Consider the following 23480-nt stretch of genomic DNA (forward strand, 5'->3'; position numbering starts at 1 on the left):
AAGTGATTTTTCTTTGCAATTTAACATTTGACACTTGACTCCATTGAGGAAATACACAACGTGAGCGCTTCTCTGTCTCTCCGGACTGTAGTTTCTTGTCGCTGGACAGACAGACAGAAGCTGTCTGACTGTCTGCTGCTGGTGTTGTCTGGATTCCTCCTCTCGTCTGTGTGTCGTTATGTCACTGTCTGAATTTCTGACCTGAAAAACTTGGTGAGAAAGCCTGAAAATTAAGAATGGACCCGGACGCTGACCTACAGCAAACAGGTTCGTAACGTTTTGAATTAATGTAGTCTGATAGCAACAATCCCTACGAGTGAATTCACTTTTTTTTTGTTTAAACCATCGACAACAGCTGAATTAACTTGTAACTTGAATTTTCTTCTCACTGCCATTTTCATTCAACACTGTCAGATCTTATTATCCAACTTTTTTTTGTTCCTCTACATTTATTCGTTTCCGTTTTTTTCCCATATCAGATAGCAGCACTCCAGCTGATTCAACAGATCGTCCCACGAGGATGACAAGACAACAGATCCTCACCTTACTATCAATGGCATCTGTCAACTTCAGTTCAATGATTTGCTACTCAATATTAGGCCCATTTTTCCCCACCGAGGTAAGCTATAGAAAAACCCTATCACAGGATACAAATCACAAAGGGATTTCCACAACTTAAGAGCTTTTCTTATTAATGACTTGCAACTAACTTTTAGAGCTTCAGTAAAATCCTTATCAGCAATCACTAAATCCAGTGCTGTGAGTTATAAACGGTTTATAAAGGGTGCCTTAGGGCGCTTTAAACAGAGCCACTGGGGTTTGATTTTCATCTAGTCCACAGATAATAAAAAATGTCTGTCAGTGAGGTTATAGGATCCTGACATCCGATATCAGCAGCTTTGAGTGGAGCTACTTTTTGAAACATGGGGTTGTAACTTACAGAACTGATAAGATTAGATCAGATTTATACCATATATTACTGCTCTTCATTTACACATTCAGCTGTTGCTGTTGTATGTATTTACTTTATACATTGCTTGTGTGTGTTTTTTTTCCCATCAATTATAAAGTTCAGTCAATGTCAAAATATTGTTCTTTTACACTGCTGATGCATTTATAGCACTGAATTGTAACATTAGCATGGGATTAGCATGTAAATGTGGAATTGAGTCTCTTTCCATTGCTAGAACCTGAGGGTGAATGCAAATGACACAAGTGATGTGTAACCTCAAACAGCAGAAGTGAGACAAAATCAAGCGGAAGTGATGTAGAGTCAAGACAGCGTGGGTTTGCAAAGGAAGAACAAGAATAATACACGGAATATGCTTTCCTCAAAATAAAGTCTACGCTATATATCTTAAAATATGCATGTACTGTATATTTGACGTACATTTCAAGTCTGTTGCTGTAAACTACACAATGCTGACTTTTCATCGAATTTCATCGAAATCTTTTAACAGGTTTTTGAGATACCCTGCTGACAAACAGGCTGAAAAACAAACAAACTAAAAAAAATTGTTGTGAAATACTGGACGTAACCTTGTTAGAAAGTGAGTAACTCTGTTTTACTCACTGGGGAGGAGGTCTCAGGTAAAGTCAGCTGAGGTCATGAGTAATAACTGATTAACAAATGTTGTTACATGTCACATGACACAACAAGGTACTGATCAACCATTTGTGGCATCAATTTATAGAAAAACTTTATTGACAACTTCATATTCAGTGCAATTTATTTTCCATTCCCTTCACACATATATGAACCCATAGTGATAGTGTACTGTCAGATAATCATGTGTACTGAACCTTATTAAGACACTGCATACATATTCCCACACAGGCAGTGAAGAAAGGAGCCAGTCAGACTGTCGTTGGACTCATATTTGGCTGCTACGCTGTGTGCAATTTAATTGGTTCATTGGTACTGGGAAAATATGTAAGTGTATGCCATTATTTCTTATCAAATCATGTTATTTGTAGTGCGATGAGCTGCACAAGAGTAACCGGCTCTCATCCTTTGTCGTTGTATCAGATTGTCCAAATTGGTGCAAAGTTCATGCTCATTACTGGACTTTTTGTGTCGTCATGCTGCACCATTCTGTTTGGGTAAGTGTTGATCTCACGAGCTATGTTAATAATGGTGATAGATTACGTATCCTCATACAGTTGTAACATATTTGAATGAGTTATATCATTACTGAAAGGGCCCAGGGAACACCGGTATTATTGAATTAAAGTTGTAAAAACAATCAGATATACTCACCCAACAGAAGTCTCTTCCATATTTTCATTACTGTCGACAAATTTCATGAAAAGACCAAAACAAACAATAACGGATGCAAAGATGATTTTCTGTATTATATTGCTCAGAGCGTGAAAACAACTCGTTGATAGCTGTTTCCAGTATTTTCTTTTACTTACTATCAGGGTTACTGCCAATAAATAACTTTTCTAACTAATGTAGGTCACTCATGAACAGCAGCTAATGGTTACAACCTAGTACCACCGTACAAATGAAATGTTATCAAAAACTTGATGCAATTGATGTGCAAATTGATGCAATATGTGTTTCTGCGTATATGATGTGAACAACTCAATGAGTTGTATACCAAAATTTTGTTGTTTAGTTGTTGTTCCAACTTGAGGGGACGTTTATGTGAATTTTCCTAGTCGGAAACTCATTTTTCCGACACCACACGAATGCAGGACTATCTCTCTGTGGTACAGACCTCCATTGTTTAGCAAAAACTATTAAAAACACATCAATGATGCACATAGTTGCACTGGTTGAGTTGATCCCACATGCTGCAGTAAATACTCACCACTAGTGAGGACCAAATGTGTATCCGCAGATGAAAATAGTCCCCAACAAATGCACCATTTACTCCAGTTTGAAAAACATTTGCTATAAACTACAGTATCCAGCTGTTTTATGAAACTACTGAGTTTAAAAAAAATAAATGAAATTATATATTTGTGACCCATTTTCCTAAATATGCATCTCCATCAGGAGCAAATGGGCTTAGGGCTGAGAGTCACAGACAGGGTGGGGTAGTTAGAAAGTATTAAGAAACAGACTAATGCACTGTTGGTTTTAATGTGTGAGGATTTGTGATTTGACCTGGTGTAAAAATATGATTCTTACTTGTTGATGTGTTCAGTCACCTTTTTGTAAAACACACTGTTCTTCTCAATTAACATCTTGTTTATCCAGCCTGGATTTGATCCAATCTTTCTGTTTTGATTTGCGGTTGACATCAGCTGATTGTCTTCTCTTTCTCTTCTTCCTGCAGATTACTTGATCGGCTTCCTGAGGGACCTGCCTTCATTAGTATGTGCTTTGTTGTAAGGTCCATCGACGCCGTGGGCTTTGCGGCTGCAATGACCTCCTCTTTTGCCATCACAGCAAAAATATTCCCAAACAATGTGGCAACTGTTCTGGTAAGTGCAGACAACCCTTGTCTTCCTGGCATGTTGTTCAGACATTAGAATCATGAGCAAACAAGAAAAGCATTATAGCGAGAGTTGTTTTGTATGTCCCATTTCCCGGGTGTCATGGAAAATAAAAATATGAACACAGTACGCAGTAACAGTTATGGTGCACCGTGTATGTGATTCCTTATTTTAATGTGCTTCATTTCTCTCTCTTTAGGGCAGTTTGGAGATTTTCACAGGACTCGGTCTTATCGTGGGGCCACCAGTAGGAGGCTGGTTCTATCAGTCATTTGGATATGAAGTCCCTTTTATGCTTCTTGGATGTTTGCTAATGATTATGGTTCCTTTCAACATTTACATCTTGCCGACTATAGGTAGCAGTTTGGAGATTTCAGGAAATGATTTGTACATTTTCAGTAACCCCCCCCCCCTTGATTATAACTGTATTTTGTGTTTCTCTCCACTCAGAGGCAGACCCCTCCAAAAATTCATTCTTTAGGCTTCTCACCCATGTGAAAATAGTCCTGATCTGCTACGTGATATTCAATCTCAGTGCAGGTCTGGGCTTCTTGGACGCCACCTTGTCCCTGTTTGCTATCGAGACGGTAATTTCCTACCTCCTTTCTCATAAAGTCCTGCTGTAGCTAGGAACTTTTTCGTGCATCACGTGAATGAGTATTTTTCCCCTCTGTTGCACCTGTAGTTTAATCTATCACCTGGCTACGTGGGACTCATCATGCTTGGTTTGTCGTTACCGTACTGTCTCTCATCGCCGCTGATGGGTTATTTCACCGACAAATATCCTGTGAGTGTCAATTCAACATAATATATTGATAAATCTTTTTTTTTTTTTTTTTATTGTACATCTATCATTTTGAAACCCTCTGTGTGTGTTGGTGTTCATCAGGCCACAAGGAGTTGGTTCATGGTGACGGGAGGTCTTCTCACAGCAGTTGGGTTCTGTCTACTTGGTCCTGTTCCTTTCCTTCAAATCCGGAGGTGAGCATGTGCTACAGGTGGAAAGTAATTGACAGTGTACTAATTTGCTGTCTTGCCCAGAGTCAGACGCAAAGATCAGTACCACTCTCATATCTGTCCATTAAATATGGATGCAGCACATATAGACCTTCCACACACAGAAGTTCTCCAGTGACTCGGCAGCTGTGGGATGCATGAGGATGGTGGAGGATGTGTCAGAGCACCAGGGGGTGGTGAGCAGTTTTGTGGACTGGTGTGAGCTGAACCACCTGCAGCTCAACATCAGCAAAGCAAAGGAGCTGGTAGTGGATTTCAGGAGGGTCCAGGACTCCTGCTGCTCCTCTTTCCATTAGGACTGGACCACGACTCTCTATAGTCAGCTCTTTTTCCTGCAGAGGCTCTGGTCCTTCGACGTCTATGGCACCGTGCTGTGGATGTTTTATGAGTCTGTGGAGGCCAAAGCCATCTTCTACGCTGTGGTGTGCTGGGGCAGTAGCCTGAGGGCGGACGACCAACACCAACAGACTCAACAAACTCAGACAGAAGGCTGGTTCAGTCCTGGGGGTGGAGTTGGACTCTCTGGATGTAGTCAAAACCATCATGGACCATCCGTCATGGACAACATCTCCCACCCTCTGTTGTTTGAGAAGCATGTTCAGCCAGAGAGGTCTCTCCTTCCTGTGGCCATCCAGTGATACACGTCCTCCCCTTTCTGCACAGCTCCATCAGCACTCTGCTGTTATGCTACTGTTAAATTGACTGTTGTTCCACAAAACACTTTTCATTCAGTTTACATTTACACATTACGGTTAATCTACTGTCAAATTCTATTTTGCATGTTTATGTTTTTTGTACTTTTGTCCCCACTGTTGTTCTACCTTGCATATTACGTTTTACTTTCACTTTTGCATTTGTACATTTTTCTAATCACTTAGTCTTTATTTATTATTATTACTATTTCATAGTAGTTTTTATAGTAATTTTATTTTTTACTTCCTTTTTCCCAACTGGGTGTTGAACAAATGTAACAAAGCAAGTTCCTATTCTGACATTAACTTGTATTTATTTCTGTTTTCGTGGTGTGTTTCGTACGTGTGCAGTCAGCTGTGGTTACTGATCCTCATGCTTGGTGTAATTGGGTTTTCTCTGGGCATGACTGCAATCCCCACGTTCCCTGAGATCATCACATGTGCATAGTGAGTGGCTTCACATGTTGTGCACCTACATTCATGACCTCCAGTTTTTTTTTGTTTTTTATTCATACATACTGCAGGGCGAAACACATACTCTAAATTCTTTTCTTTTATTCTCTGCAGTGGGCAAGGATTTGATGAAGGACTAAGTACTCTTGGAATGGTGTCGGGGCTGTTTGGGGCAGTTTGGTCCCTGGGGTGAGTCTTATTGGCTTTTACTGACAGCCAAAAGCAATTATCTGTACTTGAGTAACCATGTCTGAATCTACAAAAATGTTGTGATTTGGATTTTAAAGTGGGAATTTTTTTTTTTTGTTTGTTTTTCTAAGGATGTTTTATGGCCCAACAGTGGGCGGCCTTATCACACAACATCTGAGCTTTGAGTGGGCAGCTGCAATCCAAGGAGGCTTGGCGTTTTTAGCTGTAAGTATCAGTTTGTGCAGTGTTCAAGTATTAGCATGAAGACTGATGTGAGAAAAGGACATATGAAGCCATGAGAATGCACATTCTTACTTCCCGTGATTTGAAAGATCCCAATTTATAATTTATCACCATGTCATTAAGAACAAATGATTAGTTGGTCATGTACTCATGGTGGAGACAGTAGTCTCGTGGCTTAATTTCAGATCTGTATGATGTCGCCAGTGTGGCAGAGACAGTTTGAAATTGTGAAATGCGTTGCTCTACTTGCATGTCATTTGTTATAAGGATGGGTAAATGTGATTCCAAGCCCGGTTCTCATTCAATGGTTAAACACTTCAAGAAGATTGATAAGAGAAAGAAGCGTGTGATGCTCGTTTCTCAGCAGATAATCATGTGAAATTCAATGGTCACTCTGTCCTCAGGCCTTTCTCCTTGCTCTGTATTATGTCTTTCACCGGCCGCAACAACAAAGGTAATCATTAACTTCAAATTATATATGACATTATATTTAGATGCCCCATGTATTTATAAATACTGTATAGTGCGTGGAAGGATGGTCAGACTTTATTTGTGCAGTTTCCAGGAACATGCAGGATGTAACACTTATTTTTATGTTTGAATTAAAGCAGTCCAGAAGATGGGAGTAGACAAACAGATGAAAGCACTCCTCTACTGAACGAATGAACGCCTCAGAAACATGTGGAAGGACGCCACACTAACCAAAACCCTATCTTACCGTTTCACCTACTTGAGGGCATCAGCTTTCAAGTTAAACAAAATGGGTTTTTTTATTGTCATTAATTGCTTTGTAACTTTTTTAATTATAAATTGTAATGATTTTTTCTTGGGTAATGGAAATGTTTTGTTACATTTTTTCATGTACTAGTTTGTTCTTATGAAATGCCTTAAAATGTATATGTAGTGGGTACTGCCTAACAGCCGTGAAACAAAACAGAATAACTGTACACTACTGACTTTAAGTTGGTACATTACAATGCAAATTGTCAGATTATCTTTTCATACTGTTAAGTATTTTCAAGTTGCACTTTGGATGAATGTAACATGAATGAATATAGTGAACCACTGGAAATCACACAACATTTTAAGTCCAGATCACAAACTAAATGTGCCTTTTGTTGTATTAATGATCTTAGTTTTCTACATCGCATGATTGGATTTCATGTTGAAGTGACACGTGTCAAGAGCTGCTGACCACATTCATAGTAATACAAAGGAAAATAACTATGTTTAGATCTTTATCTTTGAAGTGATGCATTGTACAAGTCATAGTTCTAACGATCAAGTTATAAATATAAAACCAATGCTAATGAACACCATACATTAATGTTAATTTATAAGTAATGCAACTTTAATGGCTCAGGTAATTCTTGAAACTAATTTTAAATATTTATACATACATATATATATATATATACATATATATATATACATATATATACAGTATATACATACATATATATATATATATACATATATATATATATATATATACACACACACACACATATATAGTATGTATATATACAGTATATATATATATATATATGTATATATATACACATACACATGGGTGTGTGTATGTGCGTGTCATGAAAGGTGTGACTTTACATATGATTTATATAGAAAGAGAAACAAAACTATTGAAATCAATAATCTGTGTTTTTATAGTTGTGAGGAAATAGCATATGTAAACTGTAAATCTCTTACAGGCTAAGAAAACAGAACTACAATGTTACAGAAATTTTATTTCCTATATTGTCAGTAAAAAGAAAGAAATTATTGACACAATAGTCAATTAGTTTATATAGATGAATAATTTTTAAATGTAAAACTTACCAAAAGAATTCTCAGAATTGTTCAATTTTTGACGTGTATGTAAGTACAATACATAATATAAACATACTGACTGTAAATGGTAAAAAAATATTGAAACATTAAAAATACAACACACTGCATCATTAGTTTTCATTACAAAAATGTGTTTTCTATGAAAAACAATAAAGATGAAAGCACTCGAGTTCAAACAATCATGTCTATGGGTTTATGTATCAGGCTCGAAGGCACTGTTAGTCCGGCCTGTCGGCCTCTTTGGGAGAGGTCTCTCTGTTGACCTGCCTCTCCTCCTGCTGCTGGTCGAGCCAGAAGCATCTGCATCTGAAAATGTGGCCTGAGAGGACAGTGAAGGGACTCCTGGCTTTTTCAACTTCTTTTTCCTTCTAGCTCTGTGGACAAACCATAGTTGGCAATCAACATGTATTATTTATAAATCATGATATAACATGTCAGTCATAAACCTGTGCTGCCTTCCCTTTCTTTAAGAAGGCCAACACTTGGAGCCTCATGCGGTGTTTAGCACCCATGCCCCTGTGAATATAAGTCAAGAACATTTAAGTAAAGTGAGCCACTTACTTGTCATCAGTCAACTCAGGTTCAGTGTCAGAAATAAACTTAAGTTCCCCAGAAGAACTGATTGCAGCAGATACCTTGAAAAAGGTAGAAGAAAATGTAAAATGACCAGGAGACAGATAGTAAACAATAATAAAACACCACACAGACTCACATCCAGGGCTAAAAATACAATGCACCAAAAGAAAAAAATACATGCACACTTCCACCTTGTTCCCAAGTCTTTTATTCTACATGGACCTGACAACATTTCAACCACAAATTATCTTTCTCAAGAGACATGAGGCGACACATGCTTACACATAAACGGCAACCTGAGGAAGACCATTTGTGGTTGAATTGCTGTGGCAAAATGCTGTGTATATTTTTTCCACTGTGGCTGACATGAATTCAAGTTGGCCACAGCTACAGTTCCTCTAAATCAAGGAATCTCTCAAAAGAGAGATTGGAGTGAAGTGTAGCTTTATGAAACAGAAAAAGAGGCACGAGTAAAATGACCTTTTTCTGATGTTCAAGAAATGTATACCCGGCCCCCTCCCCCTCCATGAAAAGGTGGTGATGACAAAAGAACCCTGGACAGACACGACTGCATTATTCTATCTACATACTCTGGTTGGTGTTGACCTCTCAACAGTCCCCTCAGACACGGCTGTTTGTGCTTCTACGGGCTGAGTAACCTCTTTGCTGTAATCCCCTATAACAATAAAATAACTCAGATGTCGACAGTTGATTTACATAATCCAAAAAGTCCATATCTACAAGAAAATAAAATCGACTTACTCTGATCTGCTACATAAGAAGCAAGAAAATATCCCTGCTGCCCATTGGCCAGACGCCCAAACCACCAGTTGTCATTGTCTTTGTAGAGCACTTGGATGACATCACCGCGGTGTAATGTCAGTTCATCAGACCGATTAGCTCTGTAGTCGTAAAGCGAGACAACCTAGATGGGGAACACAGTGGTGGAGGGGTTGAACAGGAGAGGGTAACAGGCTGCATGTAACTGAGCTCACAGCTACAGTGGATGCTTACCACTTGTTGAACAGTGGCAGAGTCTGTTTCCACATGTACGCCTGAAGAAATGTGGTCGGGGTGGGTCTGATGGAGAAAAAAAAAAAAAGAACATTATTTAAATCTGAAGCAGTTTTGGCAGACTTCAGTAGGAGCTGACTATTGAATTATCTCGTTAAAATTCAGTTCATGCAAAAAAGAGAAAAGAAGTCATCAGAATAAGTAGTGAATATAGAATTACACCTTACCGCCTGCAGCCTGAAAGATGAAGCTTCTTTTAGACGCTGACCAACAGGACTGAACCTGCCTGCAATTACAAGAAAAAAAAAACAACAACAACAAAGAGCAAGCATAAATATTTCAACACAATCCAGTGACTTGTGTTTACAGAGATCACTTACGGATACATGTCAACATTACAAGAGGTCCATCTCTTTCTCTGTGTATGGTGTACATGCTTCAGGAGACTCTAAACAACAATGCTGGAAGCACTTGGTCTTGTTCACTCCATGCTATATTCTGTTCAGCTGTAATCTTTGGAAAATATTTGACCTCACGTGTCAGAGAGCTGTGCTAAAGCCATTCATTGGTTAAAGACAAATCACTGTGTGATTAACTGAACAAGCCACTCACGACTTTGGGTGCTCAGTGCTGCCTGGGGGATAAGCTGCTCTGCCAGAGAACCAGAGAACTGCAGCTTGGAGTGCGGCGACAGGAGAGATGGAGGTGGTAATGAGGCATTTAATCCCGTCTGAAAAGAAAAGAGCTGGACTTGAGTTGCATAGAAATTTATTTAATTTCAAAACAGCAGCCAGTATGATTAGGCCTCTTCATGCAATTTTCCTGGTCAGCGGTTAAGAGGTCAATTTGAAGGCGACAATGTCAAAGCTTCCAATAAATACTATATGTAATAAATAACAACCTGAATAACAATGGGCTTAGTAGAAATGTAATTCAGTGATCACCAAGATTTGAATTTATTATTAAAAAGATACTCTCTGTTGCTCTTTAAAGTTCTTTTTGTGGTGTTTTCTTCCTGAATACCTGATAGGTTACATCACCATCTATGACCTCAATAGAGACCAAGTAAACAAAGGTGTGTTTATGGACTAAAATACTCACTGCGCCAGCATCTGATGTCAAGCTCCTCCCTGTGTGTGTTAGGCCCATTTTGTCTGCAAAGCACAAACATGAGATGTCACTGTTGCAAAGACACAGATTAATCTAGGTGTAATGTAAAATGTTAATCATACAGTACCTTGCTCATACATGTATCGAGGAGTCGAAGACCTTTGGTGTGGTTCCTAGACATGTTTTGAAAGGGTGAGTGTTTGTGCATGCTCAAAATTCAAACATTTACAGTCTACTTGTTTCAAAGTATAGTTCAAAGTAATAGAGTTTGAGTATTTACAAGTACTGAATCCAGTTGTTCCTTAACACACTGCATTTTCAGTGCGAGTCTTGTCGTTTGGGCGAACTGATCCATGGCTGAAACAGCAGATCTGTCCTGTAACACTGCGGGGTCGGGTGTGTTTCTGACAGTTTTGGTGTCTGCAGAGGTGGATCTGCTCATTGCTTTTATACTGTGCACTTCCAGCTGAGACACTGTATGGAACAGTAAGACAGAGTTGTGGCTCAGTGTATTTCAGTGACTGTTCATAAGATATTCAGGAGCTGGATCCACAGAAAAAAGTCGTATTTGTCAGGTGTTGTCACAAACCTTTGCGGTCGTACAGGTACACATGGACAGGCTGGCTCTGACCGAAGGCACAGAAAGCTATCATGTTCTCGTGAGGGTGGAACGACACACCGTGGAGGGCAGTGGGGTAACAAAGCTCAGAGTACACAGCAACCTGGTCACCTGGGCAGGCAAAACAACAAACAGTTGAAACCACTATGTAGAATACTGAAGCGACTGGCTTCCTTATTACAGGAAAAAACATGATCCTTACCTGTGTCTGTATTCCAGACATACGCCATCCCATCCTCACTACCAGAGAAGATGAAGTTCCCACATGGTGTGAAAGTGCTATAAATCCTCTCCCTGTAGTTTGTGGCTCCAGTGTACTTCTTTACAGCCAGACTGGAAGAAAGCATATATATGGTTAAGAAATTTCAAACACAAAGCCTACCATAATACATGGTATATGATGATCTATTCACATGTCATCTAATATTTTGTATGATGAATTCCTCTCTTGTCTATTTATAATATTTTTCTTTTTCTTTCTTTTTTTATCATACGGCTATTTCCTGTAACTTCAGGTGTTCGTTTTTAAGTTTTGTCCTATTTACATTCTCAAGTCCATCATCCTCAGGACACTGTCTTTGGCATGGATGAGCAGGCACCGCCCGTTTGGATGGAGCTGCAGCATGTTAATGGGGATACCACTGAGGTCACTCTCATCAATTTTCTGCCCAGAGAAAACACATTTCAAGTTACAACAGAATATTTTTGAGTCTCTGAAAATATTTAATTAGACCACCATTTGAAAAATCTTAAGTATAGTATATATGTTTATGTGCTGTACATCAAAAAAATATAAATCCTCAATTCCTGTACCTTCTCTATACACCAGCGATTACATGACTGTTGCTGCCTACTGTCATTTACTGAAGTTTTCCACACAATGATGAGGCCCGTGTTGTCTGCAGAGAACATTCTCCTCCCTTATTACAACACATAAAGCAAAAGGAACATCAGAAATATGAAGGTGGATTACAAAGCAAGCCAGGTCTCACATTCAGTACAGAGCACAATGATCTGCTTTACAACAGATGGTAATTGATTTCAGTCAATTTTTTCAAAAGGACTTTGGTTTATTATGGTGATTTGTGTATTCAAATCAAACTGATGACAGGGTTCAAAAGCTAAGGCAAGCAAAATAGAGGTTTCATGCATCAAGGCTAGAATGATGGCAATTCTCAGCTAAATATTAAATGTGGAAAACTATATAAAACTAGCCAAGTTACAAACTTTAAATCATTCAGTATGCCTTACATGTAGCTGACCCAGTCTATAATAATATTTTCATATTGTCAGCAAGGGAGTTTATGTACCATTCATCAAAAAAACAATCACATTAACCAACAATTTTGAGAGTGCCAACATTTTGCAGGAGGGTGCATTTATTCGTACAGTATCTTGTACAAGGTGAGTGGCTGACAGACAAGCAGGGCTTATACATTCAAACAGAACATTGTGAACTCCATACCTTCAGAGTCAAAGCAAACTGTGTTGATGAAACTGTTGTGACCCTCAAACTCCTGCAGCAGCTGGCCATTCACATCATTGACATCAATCCTCCACACCCGCACCAGACTGTCGTAGCCCCCAGTCACCACCAGGCTCTGGGTTGTGGGGTGGTACTGAGCACAGTAGACAAAGGATGGATGAGGCAGCACCTTCTGAGCTGTTCCCAGAAGCCTCTCCACATTCCACTCTCTGAAGGAGAAGAGCAAGATGAAGGAAAACTGAATGTCAGTAATAACATTTTATCCAAAAAAATGTGATATTTAAACGAAAGTCTTGAATCAGACCCCACTGGCTAAGACTACAGCCCAAAACATGCTGTGTCACTGGTGTAACAGAGTACAGTGTACAACACATGAGAAGAACACTTACTCCCCCTAGAGGTACTACATAAAATAGCAATTTGATCACCAGCAGTAATACTGCATACACCACTGTTTCATTCACTCCTTATCAGCACTATTAATTATTTTATTTGATAAACAGGAACTTACCTAACAGTTCCATCAGAAGAGGCAGACAAAAGTCTCCGGTCGTCTCTGGACCAGCAGAGATCATAGACTATTTTAAGATGACCACTAAAGGCAGCCAAAACTTTGCCAGAGGGAATCTCATACACTGAAACAGGAAGTGACCAGGTTAGTTTTTCTTGTTTTTTTACACAGTATATTTTTCACTTTTTTGTGTATGCTTGGAAGCTGCTCACTTCTGAAGTCACCCCCAGTGCTGTTCATGGCTACTGTTTCTAAACAACAAGTTAATTAGCTGGTAATTTTACGCTTAGGAGTCAACAGGAGCATCAGCAGGGGGGGGCTGGGGTGTTATACACAGACAAAGTGTTGCTTACCTACAACAGGAAAAGAATCTCTGTCAGCACAAGCAGCAGCCAGTATTGTCCCAGCATGAGAGAAGAGCACTGTGAAACAGCCCATCTGACCGCCACGAAATGCCAGCATGGGCTTGTTAGGAATCCGACAGACCTTTAACAGAAAATCTCCTATAAGGCTTGCGCAGTCAACCATGTTTGAGCAGTCAGACAGCATGAGCAAATATATCTGAGGTTGTTTGAGTCTACCTAAGTGCCAGATACAATAGATGGAGTCTGACAAAGGGAGGTACACAACCAATTTACCTAATACTATCCAGTAATCTGCTGCTGTAATGACCCCTATCTTATGTATCTTGTGACGAATACAGGTTAAAATAGTCTTCAAGAATGATTTGTAATTCTTGATCAGAGTGGTTTACTATCCTCTATAACTATGATAGCCTGAGACTGTTGTAATGCAAATAATGCATCAGTAAAGATATTCTTTTGAGGTCAGTTAACTCTACCCACCTGACCAGGCAGCCTGCTCCATCTCAAGACTGGCGGCTTGCTGTCTAAAGGCTGTGTGAGGCTTCTCTTGGTGACCTCATTCTGCAGTTCACTGTAGGAGGTGCTGCCTCTCTCCTCCTGCAGTGCCATCATGGACCGGATACTAGGGTCCACCTGCAGAACAAAATCCATCTCAGCTACAACATTGTACTGAATCCACTGGAGGCTTTACTTCAACTTTATATCAGAATATCTGAAACAACAGCATCTACAGTATAATTAATAAATAACATGTCAAACATTATATGTAGTAGAAATGTGAGACATTATAAAGATAAACAAAGAAATAGTCAATAGTAACTACAAAATAGAAACTAACTTACATGCTCAGGGAGTTTAATGCCTTTCACTGTAACATAAAGCGTGGACGTATATTTGTTTCGCGGGTACTTCCTCCACCACTCAGCCACCTCTATTTTCTTAGCTTGTCTCTTTGACCGAGGTGGAGGACAGAAGAGCTGGAGACGAAGTTTACTGTCGATGTTCAGCACACCATTTGTGCCAACAAGCTAAACGGGGGGTATATAAAATAAGGTTGAAAATAAACAATTACAATTAAGCCATAATGGTATTTTTTCTAAGTGCCGAGGCCAAATACAGTACCTTGAGGAATGCCCATGCAATCTTTCTGAATCCTCGTTCGTGCTTGTCAGCATCAGAGTTGGCCCTGGCTTCTTCCATGGTTATGAAGTCCAGGATCTTTACAAAACATTTAAATGAAAAGCAATTATTGAAAGCTACGTTAAAATTAGCCAAATATTTCAAAATGGAATGTCCCTTACTTCAAAGAAAAGAATGACTCTGGGGCTTTCATCATTTTGTTCAACAAAGTAACCAAAGCGTTCATTGAAGATGATCTGCTCTTGCCACTCAGGGATGATTGATTTGTTCTTCTTGAAGTCATACGGTTGAGTCATGATGGGGAGAATGTGGTCAACGTTCTCTTGTTCATAAAATGAGGACACTGGCCGATGGCTATGAAAATAAGACAAAGACATATTTGTGCATTATGAGCAAACAAAAAAAACTGAAGCCATACATTTACAGTGTTAACTTTAATATTACTTTATATAATTAGTGTATATTGTATGTTATTTCAAACACTTTATATCAACCCAAAGCTCACATTGAAATGAGACTTTAAAATAACTTTACTGCATATCTAGATTTTACTAGAACACAACTGGTACTAATGTTTCAAGTTATGATTATATATCCAAAGAATGAATGTAATGGGCAAAAGAGTCACAACTGGGATCGCGCAAATACAAATGCGAAAACACAATTTTACATTAAATTGAAATGCATGAGATCTGAGTGTCCATTCTCACCAGTCTTCTTTCTTCACATACTGTCCAGTGATTTCATCAATAACATGGATCTTCACCATTGGGTGTGAGATCAGTAGGTCTGTTTTAAGGCGGTCTGTTCTGTGAACATACACTCCCAGCACAAGGCTGTCATCAAATGTTGGTTTCGGTAATACTTCTGCCTCAGTTTCACTCTCGTCTTTGACAACTGAAAATAGGAAAATAAAAAACATGAAATTCATCAATATCATATATTGTACTGATATAGTGATGGAACTTTGTAAATGATTTTCTGACAATTAACATCCAGTTACCATGCTTTTTCTTCTTCTTTTTCTTCTTTCCCTTGGATTCTGTTTCGTTTTCCACATCAGCATCCTGTTCTGCACCTTCATCTTGATCCCTAGTGGTGCAAAAAGTATCAAATCATACTTCAATATCTACTAAACACTGCTACCCTGTAGCCATACTTCTAAATGTAAAAACACAACAAATCTACATATAAAATATTAAAGGTACACGCACCCATAATCTGAATCTGTAACTACAGATTTTAGCTTCTTCTTTTTCTTCTTTCCAACATCATTATTCAGCGTAACATTTTGGGAGACAACACTCTCTTCTTCTGACTTGACTCTTGTCTTCTTTGGAGTCCTCTCTTCCTTCTGTGCAATCTGCTGCTGGTATTCATGCAGAAGCTTGTCCTCTGCATCCTCTACTTGGCTCTCATCGCCTTTGCTTTTCCCCTTCTTAATTTTTCGCTTTGGTTCCTTCCCGTCGCCAATATCATCTGGCTCAAAAGCAATCTCAGACTTGGCAGTGTCTTCATCCTTCTGGATGTAACTTATGGTGTCCTCAGGTACGGGGAGGGAGGGAAGCTCCCTCTTACTCTTCCTCTGGGCTTTTGATGTTTGAATCTCCTCTTGGTTTCTACTGTTGTTGATATTAACCTTTTCTGCTATTTCCTTCTCTCTCCTTTTGTTCTTAGTGTAGCGAGGGCTGCCCTGTTCAGGATGATAGGTGTTCTGGAGGATGGTCTCAGCATCTTCTGTGTCCTTCTCGAGGTTCAGATTCTTTTTTAGATTCTGAAGCTAGACAGAGGAAATCGCAGAGCAGAGAAATGTCAGTATATATGTTGTTCTCTTCCCCTTTAATGAAATTTCAGTCATTCAAATTGGTTTGCATCACCCTCAGTATATTTAGAGGAAGGAGGTGATCATAATATGTATTGAATCTAGCTGGTTTTAAGACATGTTCTGCAATTGCCGTTCATTTCTTCTAAGCATTTCAACACTGAATTATCAGATCTTGGAAATCTGGTGTTATGTTTTCCACCATTGAAAGTAGAATTGAACATATTAGAACACATACCGCAACGGTCTCCTGAGTTTCAGTGTTTTTCTTCAACTTTTTCTTCTCTGTTTCAGTATATTTCTTGAACACTTCATTGAATCTTTCCCGGGTCTTTGCCCGGTCTTCTCTCTCACCTGTAAAAAGGTTACTTTATCAGTAATAATGAAAGTGGGCTTGGCCTGGCTATATTGAGATCACTACATGGAAAAGCAGTGTGTGTTGGTGTGGTGAAGGGCACATTTACTGTACTCTCTGAGTACTGTTTTGAGGTAGTTGTGCTTTTCCGTAGTATTGCCATTTTACTTCAGCTCCACCACATTCCAAATTGAAATATTGTGCTTTTTACCTCATGTCATTTATTTACATCCATACAAAACATAATGAAAAAGTAAAATATGATAATACTTTCACTTGTAGTAGAGCATTATAACACTGCGGCATTACAAGTTTTACCTAAGTAAGTATACATGTATTTCTAGCACTGCTGTGTGAAGGGAAATAATTAAACTCACCTACTGGCATCCTCAGGCACTGTAATGTCTCTCATTCTGAGTGCAAAAGGGAGACTAATCCGGGGAGGAAGGCTTTCATCCTAAAAATAAAAAACGTCAACGTTGCACAACAAAATCTCTGCTGGATGATCCTACAATGGTTTGTAACGCGTCCACATAATTAGCTTAGTTCGGCTGGGTTAACTGTTTCACGCAAGTTTAATTTGGATGAAAACATTGGAACAAAACCGCATCGTGTTTTCTGTGGTGTCTGCCCATGTTTAGGCAAAAATGTCAGGAAAAGCAACCTTTGTGAGACCGCTAGGTAACATTAGCTACTATAGCTAGCTTGCTATATGCTAACGTTAGCTAAGTGGCATTGTTATCTTGTTATGTTTTGTAAAGCGAGATTTAGATTCTTCAACAAACAGTCTGAGCCCTAAAATAAGCCAAACTCCACACAAACGCATTTAAAAAGCGAGATAGGAGTTAGTTAGGAGCAACTGCATGTATCTACCCTGCAGTGATTGTGCTGTCCTCCAACTTCACCAACAACGCTGCAACGGTTTCCAAGTCAACCACGGCAAGGGTGAACGCCAGGGTGGAACGTCACCACCGTGTTCGTGACGTACAGACACAAACAACTAATTCACCAATGAAAATGAGGCCAGGAGAATCGTCATTACGTAACAAACGCAGCGCAGGATAACCCCACAGTCGTAACCATGGAAATAAAAAGAAGTAATAATGAAAATCCTACTTACCCTAAGTGGCCTTTGACTTAATCTAACGAGACGTTATCTCATAATTTATTTATTTATACGTATAAGTATTTGACATATGCGAGTGCAATTTGAAAAGCTTAGCTCTCCTTTAATTGACCGCTGCAGCCAGCAAAACGCGCAACCTTTATTTTGAAGAGGAGCTTTCTCTGTTTTCCGGCTCTCGACTTCCTTATTCAATTTTCATTGAACAAGAACGAACTCATAAACGTGAACATATATTTGCACTTAACACAAGTAGGACAATGAAATTAGGCAATATCCCCTAAGCTGGAATTTTTCATTATACAACGTGAACAACTGCAGAATTATATTTCATGCACGATGCATACACCACAAATAATTACAAATGAGACTCAACTCCATTTTAACCACCTACTACTTTCTAACATGGTTAACACTTTATGCAGACATGATTTAGAAAACTTTTGCTTTTTTAATGAGACTCGTGTAAAATGTCTGAACGATGTAATGTGCTGTAACAAATAGAAGTGTAATTTACATTACAGTCATGTGATGTCCCAGTGGGCGTTTCCATGTGCAGGTGTTTTGTGAGACAGGCAGGTGCCAAACCTTGCCATTCAAGATGCAGTCATGGCTTCTGGCCTTTGTCAGAATTGTTCGCGACTTCTCAAAGAATTCGCTGCTCGTTTAAGTAAAGCCTGCAGAGAGTTTGAAATGAAAATAAGGGACGTTTTCAGAGAGCTTTCTCGGTGCACCTGCTTTAGGATTCCACCTGAGAGCAGTTTCTTGAGGAGGACGACTCAAGAGTTGCCCCCTTTACACCTCCTGTATGGTAGGAACTCTGTGGACATGCATTATCTTTGTTTGTTTGTAGATAGAGCTGTTGTGAAGGGGAAACACACCTTTATGCACATAACGAGTCTTTTTGACGTAAGAAAAGTTTACCCAATTGATATAATGTAGATCTGCCATTCGAATTTAGACTATCAAAATAAAGGTTACATCAACAATGTCTTTTTACCTCCAGAAAACAAACTCCGTTCTGTTTTTTCATACATAGAAAAAAAGAAAGTATGTGTATGAAATTAGAATAAAGCTAAAAGTGTTTGATGTTAGACATAGAAGCTCCTACATTTTCACCTTTTTGATAATCTGTCTCTTCCTTTAGATGATGAAACCCAGCTGCTCAGTCAGGAAGGTCTGCAAACACTGAGCAGACTTGCAGCCTCAGAAAACACTGATCTCCAAATGACTGCAGCCATGTATTATTTACATCTCAGTCAGCACTGTGAGTAAAGAGATTTTTATGTTGCCTGCATGATAGAGATGACTTGCAGATCAGTGGCACATAAAATGAGACCATTGTTTGCACCTCAGGTTTCTCATATGACTCGCTGCTAAGATAAGCTCTCTAACGGGTACGACCAGTATCATGCAAATTTTCAACTGTATATTTTTTTTTCCCAGGGTTGGCAGATAACGCTCATGCTTGGGTTTCAGTGTCATTATGAAGGAAAAATACAATGATTTTATTTTTGAAATACCACAACATGATCATATAGAGAACTGTAAAATTTACAGTTCAGTTTTCTTCTTTGTCAGATCATTGTGGCAGTAAGCTCAGTACAGGTGATGTCCTGCAGCCTGCAAATGGATGGGCACACATTTGTCTTATAGGCGGTTGATAGATTCCTGTTGGTTGAGATTAACAGAACACAGGAGGCATATCTCTTCTAGGATAGGGTTATTTCTAATATTTGGCTTTAGCTAGTGAGACTGACAGCTAATTTAGATGGTGTTCAACTTGTGGATCATCACTGTCTATTCTAAAAGAACAGGCATGAAGGTGAACCGACTTTGCTCTCTGTATTTGTGTGTCACAGTGAAATCTCCATTACCAGATGCCTTCATGGAGCCGGTCATGGCTTTACTCTTATCAACCGATCTGGATGTGCAGAAGACTATCTCTCTTGCCTTGGTCAATCTGTTAGTGAGGAAGAATGGTAAGAGATGAGAGTCATGAGGTATTTAAAATACAGTTGTTTAATTCATGAACCTGAACCTCTGTTCTGTATTCGAGTCTTAATAAATAGGTAAAATCAGTACCGTGTCTCAAAGTCTATGTGGATTACATGGTCATAATTACTGTCCATAAAATCTGATTTCAGTGTGTAAAGAGTTGGTGATTGAAATGGGGATGCTGGTGCCTATACTGGAGTTGTTCCAGTCTGGTGATGCAACTGCTCAGTGTCACTCCTGTGCCTGCGTCGCCCTGCTGGCCTCCTCAGGTCTGTACAGACAGCAGAGCTTTTCAAAATGAATAACTGACTACAGCGTAAATAATTTGCATTAATGTGAAAAGTTGTGAAAAAGGAGAGAGAGAAGCATAAAGATAGCATATAGCATATAGATCTACAGACAATGTACAGCATGTGAATTCTCCTGGCTACTTACTGTGTATGGGGCTACAGTAGACTTGTGTGGATATTTTTCTTTCTTTTTATACAGAATCAAACAGAGATGCTCTCATGGTGGATGGAATCATACCACTGCTGGCTTTAGCAAAATCCTACGACCCACAGGTGCAGCAGAGCGCAACCTGGGCTTTGTTACATCTCACACAGTCAGGTTGGGATAGTTTCCTTTTTAATGTCACTGTTCATGTATTTTTCATGTTGTTCAAGTTCTTTCCAGTGTTACTTTTGCAGAAATCTTAAACTTTCTCCTCTTTTTTCCAGATTGGTCAACAAGGATTTTGTGTCAAGCAGGAGCGATTCCCGTCCTGGTTCTTCTGCTGCAGTCCTCTGATTCAGAGGTTCAGTTTTGCAGCTGCACTGCTCTGTGCAACATCGCCGCTATCCAGGAGCATCACCCGAAGCTGCTCAGCATTGGGGGTCATTATTTGTTGAAGTCTCTTTTGACTCTCATGTCTTCCTCTGTTCAAAAGGTAACTGTGATCTTAAATGGAGCGATAACTGAATTTTTAGGGAAACAATGTTTGATAAAAAATCTTTTTTCTTCCATTTTTAGAATTCAGCTCAAGCATGCAGATGCCTACAAACACTCTCAAAGAATGGTAATTACAGGCAATAATACACCTGAGATTGACATCGTATAGGTACAGCAGATACTGTTTATCAATTTTATGTGCAGTTCTAATTCAGGAGCAGCTGATGGAGCTGGACTGTGTGTTGCCTCTGAAGGCGCTCCTGAAAACATCTACCGCAGTGTGGGCTAAGCCAGCTGTAACACTCCTGTCTGTGCTGTCTGCACACCCACCAAACAATGTAGGTTTTCCCACAAAGCAGCATCATAATAATTTGATTATAAAGACCTGCTTTCTAAAGCAAAAAAGACATGGAAATCTCTCTTTCTACAATATAGGACCTCCAAATGTTGATATTTCTCTGCTTTGTTTCAAGGAATTCCTCGTGAGTGAAGGACTCTTGGATGAAATCGGTCAGCTGCTTCACCATCACAGGTCCAGCTCTGCTATAATCACACACAGCTGTGTGATAATCACTAACCTGTGTAGCTCTCATATGGGTCAGCAGGTACGCGCAAGGCTACAACTCATGATTTCATGTCACGTGTCTGTAGTAAAAAGACATGGATTGTGTTTGCACACTGCCTGAGATGCATAAACTCTTGATAAAGTCATGTTGAATCCCATCTTTGTTATCTAGGCTGTGATGGAAAATCTGTGTTTACCAGGCCTCCTCTGGGCCCTTGTGTCTCCCGCCCTGTTAGATGAGACCTTGCTGCATGTGACATCATGCTTACATCATCTGATAACCTTGGGTGAGTGACCTGGGGTGATAAACATTGATCCCTTTAATTATATCTTACTTTCAACTTAATAATTATTATGATCTCTTTCATGAACACTTCCTTTCTATTTCAGATACACTTAGGTCTATCCTGTCAGCAGCAATAACAGCAGAACAAGTTTCAGGGCTGGTGAAGCTGTCTGGACAAATACAGAATCCTCTGTTGTCATACAACTGTGCAGCCATCATGAGCAAACTAGAAATGACTGGTAATATAACGTGCAAGTAAAGTACTACCTACTGATAGAAAAATCAAATAATCAGTTTTTGTTGTGTTTTCTTTTACAATAATTTCATGTTTTCATGCCGCTGTTCTCTTAGAGGAGGTCATCAGGTTGCTGAGACCTCACTACACGACCATGTCGGAGTACCTGTTGGTTTTTCTCAAAATGAAAGATGTTAAATTCCAGCAGCTGGGCATAGTTACAATATTCAACCTCAAGAAAGGTTTGTATTTGTCGTACATTTATTTATGTAGGAACCGCAGGTACTTCAGCCATTTTGATTATCTTGATTTTGAGCAGATTATCCAAAGCTTATCTAAAATAGTCATCTATTGTGATGCCTAGAGCTCATAGCCTGCTCTGTGCTGTCTTCCTCTGCAGATGGAGACTTTTCCTCTCTGCTGGCGAACAGTGAGCTGGAGGTCCAGCTCAGGACGGTGCATGTGCAGACAGAGGAAACCAGACGTCTGCTGCAAATGATTCAGCCTCTTTCTCCATCCTCTGTTGACCCTTGACTTTCTCTGACTGTATGAGGCGTTTACATCCATACACTGTATGGACAAAGAGCTTTTTTTTTATAATCACCTTTGGTGTTTTAATGTGTTTTTACTTCTTTACTTTTTTCATGTTAAGTACAGTCAACATGTCACCTGAAAAACAAGGCAGAGACACAGCATAGTATCAACTTTAATCAAATATGGCATATCTTAACTCCTCAACAGGTTAACAAGTGATAGTTGTGAGCAATACTTAAATTATAAGATCAAATATTGATGTTCAGATACATTTGTTTTTATACGCTTTTATTATAATAAACTCACTTAACCTCTACGTCTCAAAGTCTGCTTTGTAAAGTGATTGCGCAATATCAAACAAAGCAACTGGCAGTGCAATAAACGCTTTGTGCATCGTATTTTCTAAAACAGCACTCACAAAACTGAAGCAAAGTCTTTGGAAAACTAAGTTCCTTAGCAGCTTTGAAATATGTGATTGCTATACTTCACAAAATCAAAGGGTAAGATAGGAATTGATATAGAAAATGAACTTTCACTAACACCCTAAACTCTTGTGTTGCACAAAACAGCGACTTGAGCCAATCTAATTCCACAGTGACAAAACTGAGGAAGGAAAAAGTGCTTAGGTAGCAAGAAATATCAGGAATAAGCAAAAAGCATATGGCTAACATATGTGACTGTTTGGATGGCTATTCCTAGTATTTCACAGAGGCATCACTGTCCATAACTGATATAAACTGCAATTGCCAGCAAGCTATCATTACCACTGTCTACATCTACAGTTTTTTTTTGGATAGTCATTATTACTTCAGAAACCTGTTGTACTGAAGAAATTAATATCTAACTTGCCCAATACATGTGCCACTGGTTACACACAGAGAAGTGACCAAATGCAGACGACCTCAGTGAGGCAAGG

At 39.2% G+C, this 23480-nt stretch overlaps 3 protein-coding genes across 3 annotated transcripts; 2 read left to right on the top strand and 1 right to left on the bottom strand.

Annotated features, from left to right (window-relative positions):
• Positions 1-46: 46 nt before the first annotated feature.
• On the top strand, positions 47-7454 carry slc18b1 (solute carrier family 18 member B1). Its single transcript, XM_022750177.1, has 14 exons — positions 47-267; positions 480-619; positions 1838-1933; positions 2030-2103; positions 3291-3438; positions 3650-3806; positions 3901-4037; positions 4136-4237; positions 4340-4431; positions 5511-5606; positions 5727-5801; positions 5933-6026; positions 6449-6498; positions 6653-7454. Exons 1-14 carry the CDS (start codon positions 237-239, stop codon positions 6708-6710), a joined length of 1350 nt encoding a protein of 449 aa, XP_022605898.1. The 5' UTR covers positions 47-236; the 3' UTR covers positions 6711-7454.
• A 110-nt stretch (positions 7455-7564) lies between these two features.
• ahi1 (Abelson helper integration site 1) lies at positions 7565-17820 on the bottom strand. The gene is made up of 27 exons (XM_022750158.1): positions 17767-17820; positions 17271-17350; positions 16777-16892; positions 15931-16496; positions 15720-15808; positions 15427-15613; positions 14878-15070; positions 14699-14794; positions 14419-14604; positions 14057-14209; positions 13565-13697; positions 13212-13335; positions 12680-12909; positions 12028-12134; positions 11760-11878; positions 11417-11547; positions 11185-11325; positions 10876-11069; positions 10723-10768; positions 10587-10639; positions 10098-10215; positions 9713-9771; positions 9486-9551; positions 9234-9396; positions 9062-9147; positions 8457-8530; positions 7565-8269 (listed from the first exon to the last, which is right to left on the bottom strand). The coding sequence occupies exons 2-27, from the start codon at positions 17278-17280 to the stop codon at positions 8089-8091; spliced, it is 3621 nt and encodes a 1206-aa protein (XP_022605879.1). The 5' UTR covers positions 17281-17350; positions 17767-17820; the 3' UTR covers positions 7565-8088.
• Positions 17821-18630: 810 nt separating this feature from the next.
• LOC111225359 (vacuolar protein 8-like) lies at positions 18631-22579 on the top strand. The gene is made up of 13 exons (XM_022750174.1): positions 18631-18827; positions 19164-19283; positions 19879-19998; positions 20164-20283; positions 20504-20623; positions 20734-20942; positions 21026-21071; positions 21149-21282; positions 21418-21549; positions 21682-21796; positions 21900-22034; positions 22147-22272; positions 22431-22579. Exons 1-13 carry the CDS (start codon positions 18710-18712, stop codon positions 22562-22564), a joined length of 1629 nt encoding a protein of 542 aa, XP_022605895.1. The 5' UTR covers positions 18631-18709; the 3' UTR covers positions 22565-22579.
• The last annotated feature ends 901 nt before the right edge of the window (positions 22580-23480 follow it).

Source organism: Seriola dumerili, unplaced genomic scaffold (assembly GCF_002260705.1).
Source record: "Seriola dumerili isolate Sdu_G_001 unplaced genomic scaffold, Sdu_1.0 BDQW01000149.1, whole genome shotgun sequence".
NCBI lineage: Eukaryota > Metazoa > Chordata > Actinopteri > Carangiformes > Carangidae > Seriola > Seriola dumerili.

Bases quoted from the DNA above. Each gene is read 5' to 3' on its own strand.
- ahi1 (XM_022750158.1), bottom strand. The intron at 13,698-14,056 runs GTGGGTAGAGTT...TTTCTGTTAAAG, and splicing joins GGAGCAGGCTGCCTGGTCAG to GTCTGTCGGATTCCTAACAA. The intron at 8,531-9,061 runs GTATGTAGATAG...ACCTTTTTCAAG, and splicing joins AGAGGTCAACACCAACCAGA to GTATCTGCTGCAATCAGTTC.
- LOC111225359 (XM_022750174.1), top strand. From the start codon at position 18,710: ATGAAAATAAGGGACGTTTTCAGAGAGCTTTCTCGGTGCACCTGCTTT. The intron at 20,624-20,733 runs GTTGGGATAGTT...TCTTTTTTCCAG, and splicing joins GTTACATCTCACACAGTCAG to ATTGGTCAACAAGGATTTTG. The intron at 21,283-21,417 runs GTAGGTTTTCCC...CTTTGTTTCAAG, and splicing joins CTGCACACCCACCAAACAAT to GAATTCCTCGTGAGTGAAGG.
- slc18b1 (XM_022750177.1), top strand. From the start codon at position 237: ATGGACCCGGACGCTGACCTACAGCAAACAG. The intron at 620-1,837 runs GTAAGCTATAGA...ATTCCCACACAG, and splicing joins GCCCATTTTTCCCCACCGAG to GCAGTGAAGAAAGGAGCCAG. The intron at 2,104-3,290 runs GTAAGTGTTGAT...TTCTTCCTGCAG, and splicing joins TGCTGCACCATTCTGTTTGG to ATTACTTGATCGGCTTCCTG.